General features: G+C 25.8%; 1 protein-coding gene across 1 annotated transcript; it reads right to left on the bottom strand.

Moving 5' to 3' along the window:
- Positions 1–1351: 1351 nt before the first annotated feature.
- LOC106772995 (protein ECERIFERUM 1) lies at positions 1352–10837 on the bottom strand. Its single transcript, XM_014659654.2, has 10 exons — positions 10704–10837; positions 9974–10197; positions 9409–9641; positions 8612–8831; positions 5689–6064; positions 5322–5429; positions 3856–4056; positions 3020–3118; positions 2570–2743; positions 1352–1703 (listed from the first exon to the last, which is right to left on the bottom strand). Exons 1-10 carry the CDS (start codon positions 10761–10763, stop codon positions 1512–1514), a joined length of 1887 nt encoding a protein of 628 aa, XP_014515140.1. The 5' UTR covers positions 10764–10837; the 3' UTR covers positions 1352–1511.
- Positions 10838–22793: the final 11956 nt, after the last annotated feature.

Genomic DNA, 22793 nt, shown 5'->3' on the forward strand with positions numbered 1-22793 from the left:
AAACGAACATCAAATACACTAGGACAGAAAGCCTCAAGTTAGAAAACCAAACACTAAAAAACAACATTAAAAACCAAACACTAGGAAAGAAAACCCCAAAATCAACCCTAGGATAGAATACCCTAGAAAAACACTAGGCTAGAAAACCATAAATCAAAAGGAGTAAATAAAATCACAGAAAATAGAAAAGAAAAAAAAAGGTCTAAAACATTAGGACAAAACGACAAAACAAGAAAAACAAATTCGTCATCTAAGGAAAATAGACGAATGTAAAAAAAAACTAGGCTAAGGAACTCAAAAGAAAAGCATAAGAAGAAAACTTAACCACCAACTGAAGAAAAACAAATTAGGATGAAAACACACTTAGAGCTAAAACCTTAAACACGCATACCTAGAACCAAAATCCCCAACATAGAAAAACTTAGACAAACACTTGGTTTCTTATGAAATAGTAAAACATCTAGGTCAGAAGACCCAAACACACGACTAAACAATGTTATGCTTAAAGTGACTAAGAGAGTTAAAACTAAACGCTTGATGCTTATTATACCTGAAAAAGGTATTAAGTAAAGTTCTAGGAAACAGAATAGGTCAAGTCAATGTCTCTAACAAAACATTTTAAAATACATAAAAATAAGATGCAAAAGAAAGCTTAAACAAGCTAAATGTTATCCGTTTATAAAGAGAGAAAAAAATAAAAGAAATGTTTACTTGACTAAACGACAACATGAACTTAATCAATACCTTATATAGACGAAATATCTATCCACTCTTCGTATCATTAAGTGAAAAGAGTTTAATTGCAAAATACAATTCATCTTGTTTAATAATTATTTATTTAGATATTTAATATTAAATAATGATAGTGTCCGCTCTTCTAGAATTACTTTAATGTAAATAATGATCAGAATTACATAAATTTAAATTTGTTAATTAAAACTTAGTTTAATTTGTTGTTATCCGTTATAATCTACCAACATTTTATAACTATTTTCATTTTAATTTTATCACAAAGTTAATATGCACTTTAAATTAACTTTTTACATCATGTTAATTATTTATAAAATTACATATACAAGTGAGTATAAATCTCAACTCTCATTATAATGAATCATGAAACTATAATGAGAAAAACAAGAAAAATACAGGGAAATTTCATCTCATTACCATGAGAAATTAAGAAACATGAACTTTCAAAAGACTATATTTATGCATTATTTAAACATATATAATTACCGTAATAATATATATTGTTTGAGTATGTTTAATAGTTTTATATCATTTAAAAATTGAGATCAAGATCGATATTTTTTTTTTAACTTTTAAAAATAAAATCGTAACAAAAGTTAAATGTCTAAAACAGATAATATTATGTTGATATTATTTGAGAGGCTCCATATCATATCACATATAATTTGATATTATTAATACATTAATTGCATCTTGGAAACACCATATATAAGCTATTTAATTAATTGAGTGATACATATGTATTAATTGAGAATGGTATATTATGGTAATTGATTAAGAATTGAAGAAAAGGAATTAATATTGAATGGCCTAAAGCCATGTCCAAGACTTGCTTGCCATATTTTCTCAACGCTAAACGTCAAATTTCCACATTCGTGAACGTTCCAACCTTCTAGGGCATGCACTATTCCGGCCACGCGCCACGCGCTCATCACTCTCCTCGGCAGCCAGTTCTGTTGTACATGCAAATTCGTCATTGTCAAATTCATTTTGCCAACAAAAATTGCATAAAACCATGATAGAAAAATATTCAATTGACAAACTTCTTATGATAAGAAATGAAAATGATTAATATCCATTATATGTACAAGAAAAACGGTAATAGAAGAGGAAGTCCCACATCATCCACCAGAAATAAGGTCAATTTATAATTTAGAAACTGGTTTTGTCAAGTTGAATTAGGTTTAAATCCACTTTATTAACATGGTATCAGAGTCAGGCTAGAACCTATCATAGTGAGATTTGTGTGGACATATTGTTGCATTCACTATCGGATTACTATCGGAGCATCCATTCATGCCTAGTCTCACACTCTAAATGTATATACTTCGACGTGAGGGAAATGTGTTGGAAGTCTCACATAATCGACTAGAGATAAGATCAATTTATACTATATAAGTAAGTGCAAAGCTCATCTTACAAATCAGTTTTGTGGAGTTGAGTTAGGCTTAAGTCCACTTCTTAACACTTGTAATGCACACATTTAATATATATACCTTTATCTATTTTTTTAGAAATTATAAAATGATGTAGTGATAAAATTAGAAGAAAGATAGAAAAGTGTGAGTTTATCTTTTGAAATGTTAAGAAATAGACTTTAAACTTAATTCAATCTCACAAAACTAATCTTTAAGATAGATTTGTATCTATTTATATACTATAAATAAGTTTTATCTCTAGTCAATATGAGACTTTCAACATGAAATAGCATAACATTTGACGATAAAGAAAAAGAAAAACTTAACACAGTAATTCATTTATAGTTTTTTTTTAATGTTTTTCTTTCTCTCAAACGAAAATTGCATCGTATCATAATTACCTCACAAGAATCCACATTGACCAATGAAGGTGGAGCTATCATGGCTGGTGTGCTGTGATAGTAGCAGTCTTTACGAAGTTTCTTTGGAGGGAATTGGGAAATAGGAATGAACAATGATTCTTTTGCTGCTTTCTTTTGTTCTGCTTCATTACATTGTTCTCCGACAAGCCAAATCTCCAAATACAAATCAAAACCATGATTTCAATAATATCCTTTTCTTCATTTTTTTCATTCAAATTAGTTGAATTCAACATTTTAACATCATCTACGTGTCATTATGTGATTGGTCCAAAATTATTCAATAATTAATAATAGTAATTATAAAATCAACATAGACCAATCACATAATAACATGTAGATAATGTTAAAATATTATCAAAAAATATTATCAAAATATCATTATTCTTCAAATTATCAAGTTGAAAGAAAAACATTGTTAGAGGGATTTACTTTTGCAGTGTAGGATCCTGGGAAAACCAAGTTCTTTTTGCACTCATCGGAGAGTCTTAATTCAAGATCATCATATTCATCTTTGTACATAGTTGTAACCTGAAAAGTATGATTCCAAATTCAATTATGCAAGGAGACTTCTATATCAAAATTTAATTCCAATATTTATTGAATATATTAATTAATTCGTGAAATTATGTCTACACTTTGTCTAACAGCCCTTGTTTTTGTTGAATTCTGTATATAACATTTATTAAAATCATTTTCAATCTAAAATCTTATAATATTTTTTGCAAGTCTTTCTTTTTTTATGTATAGGTCATCTTATTTAATCTCGTTCAACTTAGCTCCAGAATCTTCACTTTGATAAAAAAGAAATTTATATATTACATGAATATATATCTTTAAATTAAGTGAAATTTAAAACCCAACTTAAAAATATAAACGAAAACATTATTTAAATTTACAGACAAAAAATTTAGAATTAATATATATAAATAAAATTTTATCGAAATTAGACTCTAAAAAGCTTAAACTATATGTATTCATTCTTTCTGGTAGATTTTGAAACTTATTTATTTAAGATTTTAAGCATATAAAATTTTAAGAGAATGCATAATAATTTTATGGGTTTCCCACAATGGTGTAGATTTTAAATAATAAAATTACAAAAATAGTCCCTATTAAAATTAGGGTTTTTTTTTTGTTGTCATCTATTTTTAACCTATCTGTGTACATATGCCTAATAACAAAAATTGACTTAATTAGCAAGTTTTAATTACTTATAATCATGCTTAATTATAAGTATTGCACATTTTAAATAAAACTAAACATACCTTTGTACCCTTTTCACATAAAGCAGTAGCAATGGCATATGAAACCTTATTAGGTTTTCCACAAAGAAGCACTTCACTTGCTTCATTAGGAATGCTATTAAGAACAATGGCCACAACTAAGCTACTGCCATCCACAATCTTTATCTTAAGCTCAGGAAACCTTTTGATATAAAGTTCACCATATTTATTCAGTGATTCTCCCTGTAAAACCATTCAAAAAATAATTTATTTAACCATAATATTATGAACATAGAAAAATTAAATCATGTTATTTTTAAATGAAAATAAACAATTTATATACATGAAAGATAAATAAAATATATTAATGCATCTAATAAGTTCATTTTTATTACACACAAAAGAATAAAGGATTACTCCTTACACCATTCCACATTGTTTTCTGCACCACCACATACCAAAGATACCCTTCTCTAACGGATTTCGAAACATGTTAAAATTTCCAAAAATTCTTTAAACGGCTTTCGAAATCCGTTTTCGAAATTTTTTTCAAAAATTTCAACAAATTTTGACATTTGTTGAAGGCTTGAAAAATCATTTAACGGATGTCGAAATTCGTTGAAGAATTTTTTTCTTCAACAGATTTCAACATTTGTTAAAGAAAATAAGTGGAAGTGTAGGATTTTTTTTAAAATATAAATAATAGTTTTGAAATTTTTTAAAATGTAGTGATGCATGGAGCAACGTTGGGTGATGTATGGAGTAACCCCTCAAAGGGAGGGAAGAATGTAACATCTCCCAATATTTTGGATTGTGTTATTAACAAGATAATTTTCTTACTATTGCTTATTGTACCCCCTGATTACTATATGCACTATATCCTGCTGCGAAGAAGAGAGAAAATGCAGAAATAAAAAATTTTCTGAAAAGTTTTTTTTGGAAGTATTTCATGTGTTCTGAAAAATTCTTTCCAGAACATATTTCATGTAAGAGTGTTCTAAAAATCTCATTACGAAAGAGATTATATGCTTTATGAAAAGTTTGTTCTATAAATCCCCATTCCACAATGTACTTCCTACGCTTTGGAAATACTAATCCATAAATTTTATTCTAAAAGTTTTGTTTTGAAAATTTCATTAAATGTTTTCGAAATGTAATTTGGAATTCACGTTTTAAGGAGAGTAAAATGGTCATTCTGAAAAGTTGAGGGGTGTGAAAGAAATGGTGGTGGTGCAGAAAGTAAAGGCCTATTTTTCTTCAAGATTTGTCAATAGTGGACCCTTGGGCGAGTCCAATTGCGAAACCTTGGCCCATAAAATGTTTTGAATAAAAATTCAAAATGGTTTTTAATTTTTTTATACACGTAGGGGTCTAATTTTGATTCCTAAACTCAATGGATTAGCAAAATTACCTTTATTTAATAAATATTTGGATCTTAATTGAATAAAAAGAAATATAAGAAACAAAGTAAATTGTAAAATAAAGTTAAAAAAAATAAAGTTACTTGCCTGATTTGAAAGACCTAGACTTAGAACCTTTGCATTGCTCGACTCTGCTTGAAGTATTGCATCTTGTATAAGTTTGTTAAGAGTTTCACTTTGCCATTTGAAAAGGTACTGTAAAGAGTGTGAATATTATTTATAGGAAACATTTTTTGAAATTGGAAGAAAAATATATAAAAAAATATTCTTTGACACATCTAAAATTTTTACATTCATTTGACACTGTTCTTTTTTACTTTTATTTTTTTTTCTTGAAAAAATACAAAAGTTTATACTTTTATGATTATTTTATTTTTTACTCTGTGTCAAATGAATGTAAAAGTATATCATGATATCATTACACGAATATATATTAATGTAAGTGGAAACTTACTTGGACATGGAATCTAGGTATAACCCATGATTGCAAATTGAGCATTTTAAAAGCATTCCTCTCGATGACAAAGGTTTGGGCATAAAACAAAGTGACAAGAACAGAGGAAAGAGTGAAAGGCCACATCAAATAAAGGTACCATGTTGAAGATTGTGGTTTTGAGGCTAAGGAAGCAAATCCCAACCTCAGATGAAAAATGGATTCTGGTGTTGTGAGATGTGTCAGATGAACAACATCAGGTGAAATTTCTTCTCTCTTCAATGATGTTTCATATGTGCTGTCTGTGCTCTTGTCCATGGTACCATACATGTAATCATAAATTGGCATGAACAGTGAGTAATTTGTCCTAAACTGGGTATGATGCAGTGAGTGAAACCTGTCAAAAACAAACTTTACTTCAATAATAGTAATTAGTAATTTTTAGGATTATAATAATAATTAATATTAAAAGTCTCTAGATCAATTTATAATATATAAGTAAATATAACCTTTTTTTACAAATCGATTTTGTAGAATCGTTAAAAACCACTTTCAAATAATTAGTTTAATCCATAATAATAATTAGTTAAAGTAATAATATAGATTAATTTAGATTCTAATTCAGTAATAAAATTTATTTTAGAATCAACTATTTTCAGTCTACAAAGTGGTACTTAACTTAATTAATATAATTATTAATTATTTTTTTATTTAAATTTAATTACTATTTAATAACTTTTATGTAGAAATATTTGATTTCATCTATTTATCTTCACAATATGTAACATTAAAAAGAAATATGTGAAATTTTTGTTAGTATCGAAGTTATTGATTTATTTTGATGAGTGACTTAGAACACAGACTAACACAACATAATAACATCATAACCATAACAATAATTATTTAATTCATCATATAAAATATATCATATGAAGAAACTTATCCTTAAAAAGATTTATAAAAATAATCCACACAGGAGTTTAAATATCACATTAAAGTAGATGATAAAATTAAGAATTATTATAAAAAAAAAATATTTTAAAGTTTTGAATTAAAAATAATGTGAATTCATATATGAATTAGACTAAAACAACTTTTGTATATTCTTTCCTAATCAATAAAAAAAAAAAAAAAAACATCCATCCTCATCTATTATCACCATTTTCTAACAAAAAAACTCAGCAATTATGAAACTCAATAAGAATAATTAATATTGTTTTGAAGTGACATAAATTTCTACTATGAGAAATCATAGTTGGTTGTTTGAATCATAGTTGATGAACTACAATTGGCTTCACTACAAAGGTGACACATTAATGAATTAAATAACCGAAATCAATGTAATTCAATCATATGAATAGGAAACTAACATATGAACAAACGATAATGATTAATTTAATGCAATCCTTGTACGTAATATAAGTAAACCTAAGAACTAATAACCACTTTTAAACATTGAAACCAACCAAAGTGAGACACGTAGAAACATGTTATCATATTTGAGTACATGTTTTTGATTCGCAATTAGGTAAAACAGACGTTTGATTATGTTCCACGTGTATCATTTGTTGTTGAATGTCAGTGTTTGTAAATAGTAGAATTAAGAGGACTGCATTGCATTAAATTATTTCCCTAATTTCAACCTAGTTAGAATTGATTTTTCATATGCTTAGTACAATATGATTAAATGCAATATGAAGTAGTTGTTCCTTATGTGTCACCTTTGTACTGAAGCCACATTTTGTGGAATGTTAGTTAGTTATACATTACTTGGATCACTATATAATCCATATAGCTTTAATTATGTACAACAAAAAATAATAATGCTTTGACTTTTCAAGATAAAATATATATATATATATATATATATATATATATATATATATATATATAAATCGTGACATAATAACCTATCTTATATTATTTTATTTAGATTGATAACCAAATCTTACCTTAAAATAGAACATATATGATGTAATAACCTTTCCTATTTTCATTATATCTATAACAAAATTTTACCTTGCAATAGTTTCATGACAAATACGTATTATTTTCAAATCATTTAACTTTTTTTTTTTCACTAAGCTAGTAAATTAAATAAATAAAAATTCATTTAATTCTTTCACGGATTTTTTTTTCCCACACCACCATTATTGATGCAAACATATGAAAGCAACACTCACCCACATTTGTCACTTCTATTGAGCTGTCGAGCTTTGTAATGAAAAATTTGTAATGAAAATGTGAATGAAGGATATAGGTTCATATAATAAATTGTGGAAATAATTATTTTCATAATATACTCCTGAATTTTTTTTTTTTTATATGTGGAATAAGGTTATTCAAAGAAGGTTATAGTTAAGTAAAATAATCATTTGATATTCTGTTAGATGCACGTAAATTAGGTAAAGCTTAAGCAAAAAGTAAAAATATAATTAATGTTACTTTAAACCTATAAAAGTTAAAAACCAATGTTTTAAAAATTTAACCGTAAAGAAAGTAGTATATACTTAAAATATTTCATTAATAATTCTGTAAAATCAAATTATATTATTACATGTAATAATATAAAAGCAAAGTACACCTTTTTTGTTCATAATTCCAGAAAATGTCACACAACCCTCTATTTTAAAATATTGATCGAAAAAGTGACATAAAAAAAAACTAAATTAAATGAAAGTTCACTATAATGTGTGTTGAAAGTCCTACATTGACTAAAAATAAAATTCTAATATATAGGTAGAATGTAAACCTCACATTTTAAAATATAATGTTAGAAGTCCCACAATGCTAGTTTAAAATGTGAAGTTTGCATTTCACTTATATATTATAAATTGGTCTTATCTCTAGTCGATACGAGACTTCCAACACATAATTATAATAAACATTAAAAGGTATAATATAATTTAAATTAATGATAAATAAAAGAGGTAGAAAAACTTACGATGGAGTGTACATGAGATACTTTAGGAAGGGAAGTGTTGAGAAAATGGAGTTTGGAATACACTCAAAATTGCAGTGACCCAAGTTGTTCATAAAGTCAATGTATGCAAGATAACCAGCATAGGATGCTATGGAAGCTGTTCTTGTGACGACAGTTGAATAGAGTGGAATGGCAAATAACAAAAAGTATGCTATGTGCTCTGCAAATGGATGGATCACAGCTGCCAAATTCATCAACAACTCAATTAATTAATTAATTAATTCTTTGAGATCTCAACTATATATATCTCTCACTAATTAAAGTCACATGCACTCTCTTCAAAACAACATATGAATAATTCATGTGGTCCTTCTCTCACAAAATAAAAACTGTTTCTTTGACAATAGTGCCTTGGAAAAGGACAATAATTCATCCATTATCTTTCTTTTTTTTTGTGCTCTAAATATAAATAATAAAATTTACTTAACAATTAACATTATGTTATAGAATGATTAAGCTTGTGTATTTTAGTGGAAACCATTAAATTAAGAGATTAAATTGATTTCAGTATGTTTTATGTGATTACGTAAAAAGCTTATAAAATAACAAATGTAAAAAGTTATTTGTATTAATGATCATTTTAAAAAGAAAAAACAGTGATTCAATACATTGATTAATTACCCATTTATGTTATAAAAATAAGGATATTTTCTTGTAGTTAACACAATAAAAGATTGATTTTTCAAGTAAAATTTGTATGTTTTTTATATGCATAAAAAAATAGAAAAATAATTATAAGAAGAAAATGGAAAACCTACAAGTAATAGGTTCTGTGACAATGGAAGAATGGTGATGAGAATGATATCTAGAATATAGAAAATGGTGATGAAGTGCTCTGTGCAACCAATAATACAGAAACTCCACTGGTCCTGCATGTAAAAGAGCAGTGATAACCACACCATCCAATCTCCACAAGGGCATCTGAGAAGCTTCTGGAATTAACATAGAACCTACGTAGAACAATATCCCATTGAACAAGATCTGGTCATCCCTGCAAAAATTTCATATTTTTAACGTTAAATTAAGCAATCTAGGAACTGTTGTATATATAAAGTTTGGTAATATATATTAGTCTTCAATTCTCAATTCTCATGAATAATACTTATGAACATGATCATAATCTTGATATATTGGTAATCCAAATGAAAGTCCGTATAAAGGAAAGACTCGTCGGTAGAGAGTGATATCAATTTTTTATGTGATTCCTTTTATAGATTCAACAATAATTTCACGTCATTTAAGAATTAACCGGTTGTTTCTCGATATATTTGACTAATCATTTTTTCGATATATCTAATAGTTTTACATCGCTTAAGAACTAACCAGTTACTTTCTCGATCGACTTGTTCGAACTCAATGCCCTTATCAACGATTCTGGTTTTGCCTTTGGCCGTTCTATGGCGGGAAAGTGTGATCCAAAGTTGGTCATGCAGCATCCTGACCAACATGTAGGGGAAGATGAGGAAGTAACCAAGGTCTCTCTTCTTTGGATCATTCACTATGAAGGAGTAAGTGCTGTGCACAATCCATGGTGTCAAAATCACCCACTGTCATCACCATCAATATATTATATTGTTAATTCACCATAACAACAATTCAAATGTCTATTTTACTTTATTATATAAATTTAAATGAGTTTAAGTTTTATATTAAATAAAAAATAAAACGATCTGAAGTAGACTTTAAATTTAACTCAATCTCACAAAAACAACTTGTAAAACGAGATTTGCACTAGTTATATACTATTAATTAACCTTATCTTATCTGCAGTCGATGTGGGACTTCCAACAAAAACATAATTATAGATTTATTATCTTTAAAGATTTTGAACTTGATATATATTATATCTTGTTAATATAAATATAAAGATCCATCAATATATATAAAAGTTGAAAATTTAGTCTAAAACTATGGAAGTTTTGGAAGCTTTCAAACCACATGCAACATTCAAGGATAAAATGGTATGAAGAAGAGAGGATGAAACAAGAGTTCATGTTTAGCTTATAGAGTAAGAATGAAGTATGAGAAAATAATGAAAAAATAAGCATGGAACCTTGAAACTCCCGAGAGGCTTCCATGGCCAATTGGTGAGTATGCCAGGTTTTGAAGCCATGTTTGGAATAGTTTAGGGTATAAGAAAACGAAGGATCACTGAAAATTTGTGTGTGATGTTCTTGGAAAGTGTTCATATTTATAGTGGCGGAAAAGGGAAAATGAGTGAGCTATATTGATGGCTTTGATGGCGAACGTGTAGGGTAGATATATAGATCAAAAAGTTTAGATAATTTTTGCTTTGAGAAGAGAATAATAAATGTCTCTAACTTTAGTTTTTCATATCTTTTAGCTGTATTGATGTTATAAAGTGTTGATTTTATGTTTCTAATTTCATCCAAATTTTAATTTTGTTATTTAAGTATCCGATGTGATGTATTTGGATGACTATATATGAATAACACAATTGAAAAAGATGTTTGAAAATTAGAATATTAGAATAAGACAAGAATTTAAAAAATTGAAGGCTAAAATTAAACAAGATTTTATATATCAAATGTATGTAATCAAGAATTTATGTTCATTTTTCTTCTTTTTTTTTCTATCGGAAAAAATAAATCAATTCTTAAATAAACAGTGTGACACAACTACAAGGAAAACTAAAATATTAAAATTGCTTAATTATATGCATGAACTAATAGAAGTGTAATTAAGTACTTCTAATGTTTTAAGAATTATTTATTTTGTTTTTCGAAATAAGAATTAGGGTTTACTTGAACTATTAGAGCTTTTCATATTTATTCTATTTGCTTTTTATAAATTGAAGAGAAAAATCACATGAAATTCACTTGTTTTACAATTGTTGTTATTATTTTTTCTTTTATACAATGTTTTCAAAATATTTTTAGAAAAATCTCATCAAAATATATATGTAAAGTTATAGAATAAATCTCACTGTGATTAAAAGAAAATATATTTAAAATTTGTCTTTATGTTTATCTGGAAGTCCGATTTTGTCGGGGGAGTTGAAGCTGCCTACAGTTTGGATCAGAGCAGAAAAATAAATTATGGAGACAGCAAAATTAATTTTGTAACTACTTCTTGCAGTGGAGTAAATGGGGCACAAAATTCATTTTCAATACATTATACTTCTAAAATAATCTTAAGGAAACAGAAAAAAAAAATTGAAAAAAATAAAAGAGGAAAGATATTTTCGTCATTAATTAACATGCTTTTTTTCTGGTTGTCATCAAGTTAATTATTAATGTAGCCTTTTATGTATGGATTTTTTCACCATTTAAAATTTATAGTCCAATATTTTTATCATTTTATAGGGCAAAGACCTTGTAAACAGTTTTTCATATGATTTTGTTTAAGGTAATTTTAATTTAGCAAATGGTAATTAGCTAGTTGCTTGTGCATATATTGTTGCAAAGCACTTTTTCTTTACATAGAATAAAGTATCATAAGAAAATACACTACCCTTCAGAATTAGAACTAATTATTAACAGAAAATTTCGATTTAAAAACTTGAGCAAATTTAAAAAAAAAATGCTTTTATTTCGTGTATTTTCCAATTTATAACTGAAACAAATTATAATAAATATATCTTACCAGTAAGGTAAACTTTAAATGTTCAATAAACTAATAAATATTAAAATTTACTAATTAAGATATGATATGATAACTAAATTGTTAGAGTATAGAAATTTGTTTTAAAATTAATAGTATAGTTAGAATAACGATATTAGGTTATTTTAATATTAAGCTTCTAAATTATAAATAAAATTTTTATAAATAAACTTCGTTACTTTAAAATACATTTTTTTTTTCTAAAAATCTTTTATTAAAACTCTTTCTCCATTCTGTTTAAGATATCTCACCAACCACTCATTCTTTTGAAAGAGATTGTAGGATTTCTTCTGGTGGTAAACTTTACAAGATCATTCAATTGGTTTTTCCAATAGAATAAATTGATTCTCTGTCCCTTTATTGGTCAATTGTTCTCTCTATTGTAGGTAGTTTTTAATCATCTTGCATGTAATGTTTGAACTTGATCTATAAATCTTTTGTTGGTCAATGTATTGAAAATCTAAATGTGAGTCCAAGTCTCACATTGAGTAAAAATGAGAAAGTGGAACAGCATATAAAAGTGAAGACCCATTAACCCATTAACTCATTGTCTTAAGGTTTTGGATAGAAAGTGATATCAAACCCTTATGTGGTTAGACTCAGATCTTATTTGTCTTATAGATGTTGTATCTCCCTAGTGAACCTCATCCTCTATAAACCTAACATAGTGGTTCTAGTATTCTGTCTTGATCATATTTGCATTGTTCGCAGGGGCAATTTGGGTTATCTATGCATCTAAGGGTACTTAGGGGTTCTTAATTGTTTTGGGTCATTTGCCAAGTAAGGAAAGTTAGTTATCTTGTTTTAAGTTTAAGATGCTTTGAAAGCTTGAACTGTATGTCTAGTTTGTCTCAGATTAGTTAAAGTTCTAATATTGATGGTTAAACCTATCGACTTTCTGTTGATTGAACTGGTTGCATGTGCATTGTAATTGTTTAATTGAGGGAATGAGAATTTGGCCATTAGACCAAGTCAGGAATACCAATTTGGTCATCTGAACATGTCCTTGTTCCTCTAAATCATAAAATAAAGTGTACTAGTTTCTGATGTGGCGCTCAACGTTGTTGGTATGGCAATGAGTGGCTATTTTACGAAATCTTTTACGTTGAGCATTGAAAAGGTATCGTTGAACGCCAAATTTCACTGTAGGTATGGAACCGTTTTAATTATAATTTGATGAGTGATAAATTGGAGTCATTGAGCGAGTCAATTTGCGACAAGAATAGCGTTTACCGTCATTATTGTCATTGACCACCAATTGATGTTTCATTCTTTTCGGTTTATTTTTTTGGGTTTTTTTTATATGGATTTATATCATTTTGATATTGCTGGTAAGTAAAATGGTTATGATTATGTAATTATATTTATATATGGCAATATAGATGTTTCTGTGTGTGGTTAGAGAATTTCATGGAGAAATGTTACGTCTAGGTGAATGGTTAGTGTGTGTTTTTGCACTAAGAAAGATCGGAAAGTAGATATCTTATGTACTACTAGCCATTCAATTCATATAGAGATGAATAGGATGGGGGAGATAATGACATGTGATCTTTATCCTAGAATTGTAGTCTTAAGTATGAAAGATTTACCTCATGAGTAATAGAGTGATAATCCTTGCGCTTATGATTTTACGGAGTATAAATACTAGTATAGAAGAACATTTACAATGAGGATCTATATAAAGCATGTATCAAGCTAATTGAGTCTAGAGTCAATTACTTCTATGTTTATGTGATTTATAGAATGTTATAAATGTTGAAATTAATGTGACGTGTTGAATTGGGTTATGAAATTTGTTTTTGAATATTAGCATATCCTGAATTCTTTTTTGTTTGTGTTATTTCTTTTTTGCAATGATCACTTGTTGGTGTGAACAGATGATGAATTAGGTGATGACATGTCTTTGATAGAATTCTAAGATGTTGTTGAGTGATCTCTTAGAGGTTTTAGTTGATGTTTTATTTGTAGAATTTATTTAAATTCTAGAGTCTTAAAATATTCCATGTTAGTATGGTTATTTACACCTAATATGTTTGTTATCTATTTATTATGTAGTATCGTAATTATAATATTTGGTTTAACAGTTCTTAGTATGTTACATAAATAATTAAATTTACTATTAAAGTAATATTTAATATTTATTTAATCTCTAAATACTATAATGAATAAGTAAAATAAATAATTAAATATTATAATTACTTAGAAGTAATGATAGGAAAATAATATTTGTGACATAAAATCATTTTTGCCCTAATTAATATTTATTATAAAAAATTATTATTTTCCTTTTACATGATAGAATTGTTATTTGTATTTGAGTTAAAATATTGAAATAACTTCTTAACTTTAAAAGGGAGGGATGCAACTTACAAATTTTTTTATTTTATAATGAGCCTCTAATTATATATTTAAAGAGTTGTCACTTTGAAAATAGTTTTATAAATATTTCTTTTAAAATGTTTGTTAAAAGTACCAATAGTAAATACATAAAAAATATAAATAATATTGTTATACTTTAGTATTCACATTATTTTATTTTATTGGAAATCTATTTGAGTTTTAGATAAAAAGAGAAAGTTGAAGTTCATAAAAAAAGTTAATAAATCCATTATTTTAATATTTAGGTAAGAGATGGTGTCTACCAAACAATATTTCCATAATACTCTTTTCAAAAATAAAAAATCTAATAGAAGATATTTACATATTTCTCAAAATGCATATATTTGTGAATCTTCAATTCCTCTGTTATATTAGAATAAATAGTTAATGTTGATGATTAACTCATAAATATAGAAAGGATACCGATGATTAAGAATGAAAAAGTGTTTTTAACAATTTTTTTTATATCTTTTTAACAACACATACTAATAGTTATGATTGATCCGTTTTAAATATATTTTTAAAACAAATTTAAATAGATTAATAAAATAATAACACGTATAATTAAAAAAAATTATTAAAATATTATTTTCTCATTAAAAATTATCTTTATTCGAGAAAGAGTGTATCAATATAGAACCGACTAGAACAACAAAATTTATCAAATAAACATTAAAAGATATCAAAATTTAACAGCATTATATCGTAGCAGTGCATGAATATATCCACTGAGGAAAAAGTACAGTGAATCCCTAAATGGTAAAGATCGTTGTGTGACATTGTTTTCTCGAAAAGCTATGATCACTGACAAGACAGTAAACAAGATTTAAATATGCTTCAGTTCAGGTTTCGTACAATATTTTATTTACTCTTGTCTCTTCAAAATTTATCATTCTCAAAAATTTAGAAGGTGGTGGTTGTAATTTATTCATCACCCTCTTCATTGGTCACTTCTAAATTAAAACTATATATATATATATATATATATATATATATATATATATATATTTTGTTGGAAAAATCTCACTATACATACTCATAACGTGATCCACACAAATAATTTTACTTTTCAATTTATTGTGGATTATTTTCATTAAACTTTGACAATCTTTAAATATACATAAATTGAACATTGGACCAATTACAAATAATAAAAACTGACAATAAAATATCAACTTACCTAAAAATAAAATCTTCTTATTCAATCATAAAATAATATTCTACCTTATAAACAGAAAATCATAACTACTTATTTTTATTTTATTTCTATCAAATCAAACCAAATATTATTATATCCAAAACTAATAAAATAATAAATCTCTAAAATTTAAGTTTATCCCAAAATATATATATATATATATATATATATATATATATATATAATATAATGAACAAAATTCAAAATCAAAATTAATATTAAGTCAAATATTAAAAATCCTTCTATGTTAACTTTAGAAAAAACATTTTTTTCTTTCTATCATTGGTTGTGTATTGAACTTAAAAGTTTTAGGTAATACTTTTTGTGAAAAATACAAACATAATCAAAGAAAGAAAGCTAGATTCTAATAATCAAAACATCATCATCAACCTCTTCAAACATTATAAAAACATTTTCATTTTCACTTGTATCTTTGATGACCTTTTCGAAGATCAACAAATACTACTAAAATCACAATATTTAATTTCCTTTTTAGTTCAAAATCAATTCAATTATATCCAGAAATTTCTCTTTTAATATTGAGATATATAAAATCTTGTGAAGGAAATTTATCCTTTGTATTTTAGTGATATAAAGAAGATTAGTTCATTTCAGATTTAAAATTTAATTGTTGATGTTCTTAATCATCTATATTTGAAAAAAAAAAATTATCTACTAATTTTGTCAAAAACATGAAAATTAAGGACTGATTATTTTCTTGATCACTTAATTTGTCTTATTTTAATTGTTCGTATTTATATAATAGAAAGATTATTTAGTACATTGAAGATTCTCAAAATCAAGATTGTGAAATAAAATGGAAGATGGAGAATTATAATATAATAATAATAATAATAATAATAATAATATATTAATTTTAATTATAAAGATAAAATAATAATCTTATTATTTTTTATTATTTCATCATATCTATCAAAAGTTTTATAAACTTTCTTCATTTTTAAATCCTTTAAAATAAACAATCTAAACGTAGTTTTAAATTTCTTCATTTCTTAAAATATTTATGAAAAAAAAAACTATTGAAACTGAATTTTCTTTTTAAGTTTGATTGATATTTGCACCCTAATGATATTGGACATTTACGTCTTACGGAATCTTGTTATTTGTTGGGAATAGACTTTAACATTGAAATCTTTTTTCTAAAAAAATGTATGATTTAATTGGTCCCAAACTAGTTACAGTGAATGTTGGTCCAATAATATTCTATTCATTTTGTTAATTTAGTTTTTAAATAACATAACTTCAAAAAAATATATTTAAAGATTAAATATGTTTTTAGTCTCTATATTTTAGTCTCTCTTTCAAATTAAGGTATAATTTAGTCTTTCAACTTTAGAAAACTCTGATTTTAATCCTTTATACCAAATTTTTTTAATTTTATTTACTGTTTCAAACGCGTTTCTCAGTTAACATTGAAGCAAAGATGTGTCAAACAGTGTAAACAATCCAAATGTTATAATCAAACGTGCTTGAAACAGCAAATAAAGTTTAAAAAAAATTGGTAAAAAAGACTAAAACCAGAATTTTATAAGGTTGAAGGACTAAATTGTACCTTATTTTGAAAAAGAGACTAAAACCAAAATCGTCGGGACTAAAAACATATTTAATTTTATATTTAATTAGCTATAGTTTTGGTAACAATTCAGAGTATGTTATCATGTTAAGGGAGGTTAGAAAGTTATTACACTGTAATAAGACAATTTCAAAAGATAAAAGTCTATCAAGACACTGTAAATAAGATATCTAAATAAAAATTTTAATACTTTTAAACCACCTATATTTATTACATATTGTGGAAAATATTTAATATAATTTAATAAATAAATAAATTATTTTATTATTACTCATATTTTTATGGACTATTGTTCTATAGATAAATTATAAATAAATGTTACTTATGAATTATAACTGTTTGAACTTTATTACAAAATACTATTTTATTTAGGCTTAATACGCTTTTAGTCTCTAGTTTGGGAGGGTTTGTTTAATATGGTCCTACCTTTTTTTTTTATAACAATTGATCCCACCTTTTGAAAAAATTGTTCAATTGAGTCCTTTTTGTTCATAGTGGTCCCATATTCAAGTTTAAATTGTTTATTATAATCCTTATTGTATACGATGATGACATGATTTTTAACATAAAATTATGTCAGGACTGTTAAAATAACATTTGGATAGGTGAATGCATGAAAGAACTTATTGACGTCGTAACCAGCACCGTTAGAAAATTGACGTCATAACCAAAAAGGAGTCAATTGAACAGTTTTTTCAAAAAGTGGGATCAATTGTTACTAAAAAAAAAGTACAGACCATATTGAACAAAACCTCCCAAACTAGGAACCAAAAGCGGTATTAAGCCTTTTATTTAATAAAATTTATTATAATTTATTTATAGGGTTAAATATGTTTTTCGTCCCCCAACTATTGGCCGTTTTTGTGTTTAGTCTTTCTTTCAAACTAATATACAATTTAGTCCTTCAACTTTAGAAAACTATGGTTTTAGTCTTTTTTACCAAATTTTTTAAACTTTATTTGCTGTTTTAAGCACATTACATTATATCATTTAGATTGTTTACACTATTTGACACATTTTTGCTTCAATGTTAACTGAGAAACGCGTTTGAAACAACAAATAAAGTTAAAAAAATTTAGTAAAAAGGACTAAATCCAGAGTTTTCAAAAGTTGAAGGACTAAATTGTACTATAGTTTGAAAGAGGGACTAAACACAAAAACGGCCAATAGTTAGGGAACGAAAAACATATTTAACCCTTATTTATATATCTCTTTTGTCTATAAATACTACTATTTGAACAAGGGAAAGACTCAACGAGTAGTATAAATATCAACAGTTGCTTATATAAAATTATTTTCGGTCTTTTATTTTATATTATATCATCGAAGAGAAATTCATATAAGATTTTGTTTTGTCCTTTGTATTAAGGGTAATTTTCTCTTTAAGGACAACTTTATATGTGTCTTAACCTAAACTTTTTGTAACCCTTCTTTCTAACATTTTTTTTTCATTTATATTTTTGTTCTATATTGTTATTATTTATTTGACTTAATGAATATTCTATTATTTATGCCTTTGACTTGTTCTAATAATTATTATTTTGATATTTTTGATTAATTCTTCTAACATTCTTAGAAAGAAAATGTTTTATCTTTATTTTTTCTAAACCCATATTATTATTCATTAAATGAAATCTCCATATATTATCAATCTAATGGTATAGTGAAAAAAAATGTTTTTTTTTTAACATGGTAAATGTTAAGATATTAATTCTAGCTTGTCAAATAAAATTCCTTATAAAAATTGTAATTAAGGTCATTATGAAATATGAAAAAAAAAACATATTTAAAATATTTTGAAGCAAGGGTGTCTTACAAATATTGATATACCTCGTATTAGAAACAAAAGTTTTAGTTATTTATTTTGAAGTGAAATTTCTTATAATATTATTATGAAATTTAGAATTTTTTTCTTATAAATTAACCAAAACTTTTTGTGACACCTCTAGTATTGTTTTATCATCTTGTGACAATATTATGTGTGGTTCTTCTTTTTATGACATTCAATATGTGAAACTTCTTAAGATAATTAAAGATTATATTAATGCAAATGGAATTTTGATTCTGGTGACAAAATCAACTATTGATATTATGTTTTTCTTTGGATGGAGATGTAATATCATGAAAATATGTTAAACAAACTTTGTTTCATGATCTACCATGGAAGCTATATTATTGCTTTAGATATTGCTATGGTGAAGTAGAATTTTTCAAAAATTTTCTATATGATTTACCATGTTTAAATAAGTCTACTTCCTATTGCATTATGATAGTCAAGTTGTTGTATCTATAAAATTTATAGCAAAAATTTAATGAAAAAAAGTGCAATTTAACATATAAGACATATTAAAACCTTATTACTCATTATTTTTTTTCTTGACTTTGTCAAGTCAAAAAATATTATGTATCTACAAACCAAAACAATATTACGGATCTACATACTAAAAAGTTGATGCATCAACAAATACTTAATTCACCCAATGTAATGAAACTAAAGTCCATAACAACGAAGTCCTTGTTGATTAAAGTACACCAAATTATATGAATAAATGTTATCTCTCATTCTTATGGTGATGTGTACTATAAATTGTGGTAATAATAAGGTTAAAGTATGTGCATTATTATACTTATTTTTTAAATCAAACATTTTAATAAACTCAATGATAAATTTTGTAGGAGTGAGTCACAAATCACCTTTTAAGGGTTGACCAACTGAGTGTGATGGTGAGGTCACCATTATGAGACATGGACAAGTCTCTAGGTGACACTTATGAAACAAGATACTTGCACAAGATCATAAGGTGCAACCACTAATTAATACTTAAAATGAACATTGATATTGTATGAGTAAAAACCTCGTTACAAGGGATACATCTCAAGACAACTAAGTCTCTACATTTTCTCAAGTGGAATTTTTTAAACACTAGGTGTAAGACTCAAAATGTTGTTTATGTTGAAATACAATATTTTGTTTTTAAAAGATGATATATTTTCTTTTGTTTATTTATTATTTGCAAAACACTTGTTATTTTCTTGTTCAGAAGTGAAGTAAACACTTGTAAGATTAATTCAATAGAGTTAGATCATCTAGTCAGTTAGACTAGTTAATACCAAGACTGATTATACACACTCTAACTAGTGGGTTAGTAGTAGTAAATCGAGAGTGGTCAAACTCATTGTAATTGTTTTGAAAGATTAGTAGAATCCTTTAGGAGTTCCTAAAGGAGAAATGGACGTAGCTCAATTTGAAATGAATCAGTATAAAAACTAGTGTGTCTTATTGTTTTTGTCTTTCAAAGATTTTTCCTAAATATTATTTTATAAATTTAAGTATTTAACTATTGCAGATCGTCTCATTCTTGCAAAGAAAATTAAACACTATTTTACGACAAATTTTAAAATTCTATTCAAAGTCTCATTTCTAAAGTTTTCATGTATTACAAAAATAACACTAAAGCAAGTCGATTTTTACTCCATTTCTTTACTATCATCCCTCCCTTGTTATTAGGGATGGCAAAAAAATTTGTGTCTGCAGATATATGTGGATAAAATTCGCGACAGATTGTTGGTACCCGCGTGTATTTATTACCTGTAGGTTGTGGATATTTTAATACCCGTTTCTAAACGGGTTGGGTGCGAGTATTATATTATCTGTACATGCAGATATCTACTACCCGCAAAAAATAAAAATAAAAATTTAATTTATATTTTATTAAGTTAAATTTAATTAAAATTAACATTAATTTATATTTTATAAGGTTAAATTTAATTAAAATTAAATATTAATTTATATTTAATTTAATTTATATTATATACTTTTTTGTAATTTTATTTAAACTTTATTTTAATATTTTATAAAAATATATTTTTTAAAGTATTTGCAGGTATTCTTGGATATCCACGTGTATATGTAAGTTTTAAAATATCTATAGATATTTTTAAGCGGATATCCGTGCAGGTAGCGGGTGGATATTCTTTTGCCGGAATGGGTTGAAGATAAGCATTATCCATATCCGATCTGGTGTCGTCCCTACTTGTTATGTTTTTGTGCTTTTTTTTTCACTTTTTTCTTGTTATATATCTAATTACTTTCTATTATAATGAAATACCTTGGGAAAAAAATTGAAAAATTAAAAATTACAAAATAAAGACAATTCAGAATTATGAATTAAAAATTTTAAAACTAGTACCAAATTTAAAAATTAATTTACGATAGTTTTTTTTTTTTATATTGAAACCAAACCAAATTATATCACATATAACTTATACATTTAATTCAAATTTATTTCCAATAACCAAATCAAACTACACCACACATTCCTAAAAAAATATAAACGAGTTTTAGAAATCCTACATTGGATTAATTGGATTAATGAATTTAAAATTTAATTCAATAAATTAATGATATTATGATCTAATCTGACTATTCAAATAAGTTTTATATCTAAAAATAAATAAGTTGTGCTATTTTTAACAAAAATCTAATAGTATTTTTTTCTCGTGCTTTCGTCGTGTGTTGAAGGAAATATTAATTTATTATCTCATGGACACCTATATAATATATATGCTACTTTTTTTATTGGACTTCCCTATTTTGTATTTAAATCGTACAACAAATATTATTTATCTACAAGGTAAATAAATAGACAATGTTTTACACTTAAAACAATGAAAATAAAATTATTTTTATGGGGATCACAGTTAAAATATTCTTACCTTATAAGCTCAAAAGATAATGATCTTATTAGAAAAACAATTGATAAATATTTTTTTAATAAGAAAAAAAAAAAAGGAGTAGAAACTTGCTTATTTAAAAGAATTAAAATAAAGTTCAACCTTTTCCCTGATTAAATGAATTAATTAAACTTTTACATTAAATAATTACTAGACAATTTTTAAGAAAGACTAAATTTACGAGAATTAAAATAAAAGTTAAACTTTTACATAATCAATTAAATTAAATAAATTTATATGTAAAAAAATTAAATAATTACTAAAAGAATGTAATGAAATAACATGATATATATGAAATAGTATATTTTTTTTAAGAAAAAAAATAAATGAAATGAATGTAACCTCCCCCCATCAACTGTACCTGAAACTCATCAATGGAGTTTGTTTCATTGCCAAATTGTTTGAACTTGCTTTTGAGCTACGTAATGACGATGCATTCTATAACTCTCTGAGGACCACATCACACTACAAATTTCTCTCTTGCATTCATTGAACATGCTAAGTACCTCAAACTCTCAACTTCTACCATCAACACATACCTAGCTGAGCTGTAACCTTTCTTAAACATTCTAACATTTTTTTCTTTACAAACAACATAACCTATTAGCTACCAT

Source organism: Vigna radiata, chromosome 9 (genome assembly GCF_000741045.1).
Source record: "Vigna radiata var. radiata cultivar VC1973A chromosome 9, Vradiata_ver6, whole genome shotgun sequence".
Classification (NCBI taxonomy): Eukaryota; Viridiplantae; Streptophyta; class Magnoliopsida; order Fabales; family Fabaceae; genus Vigna; species Vigna radiata.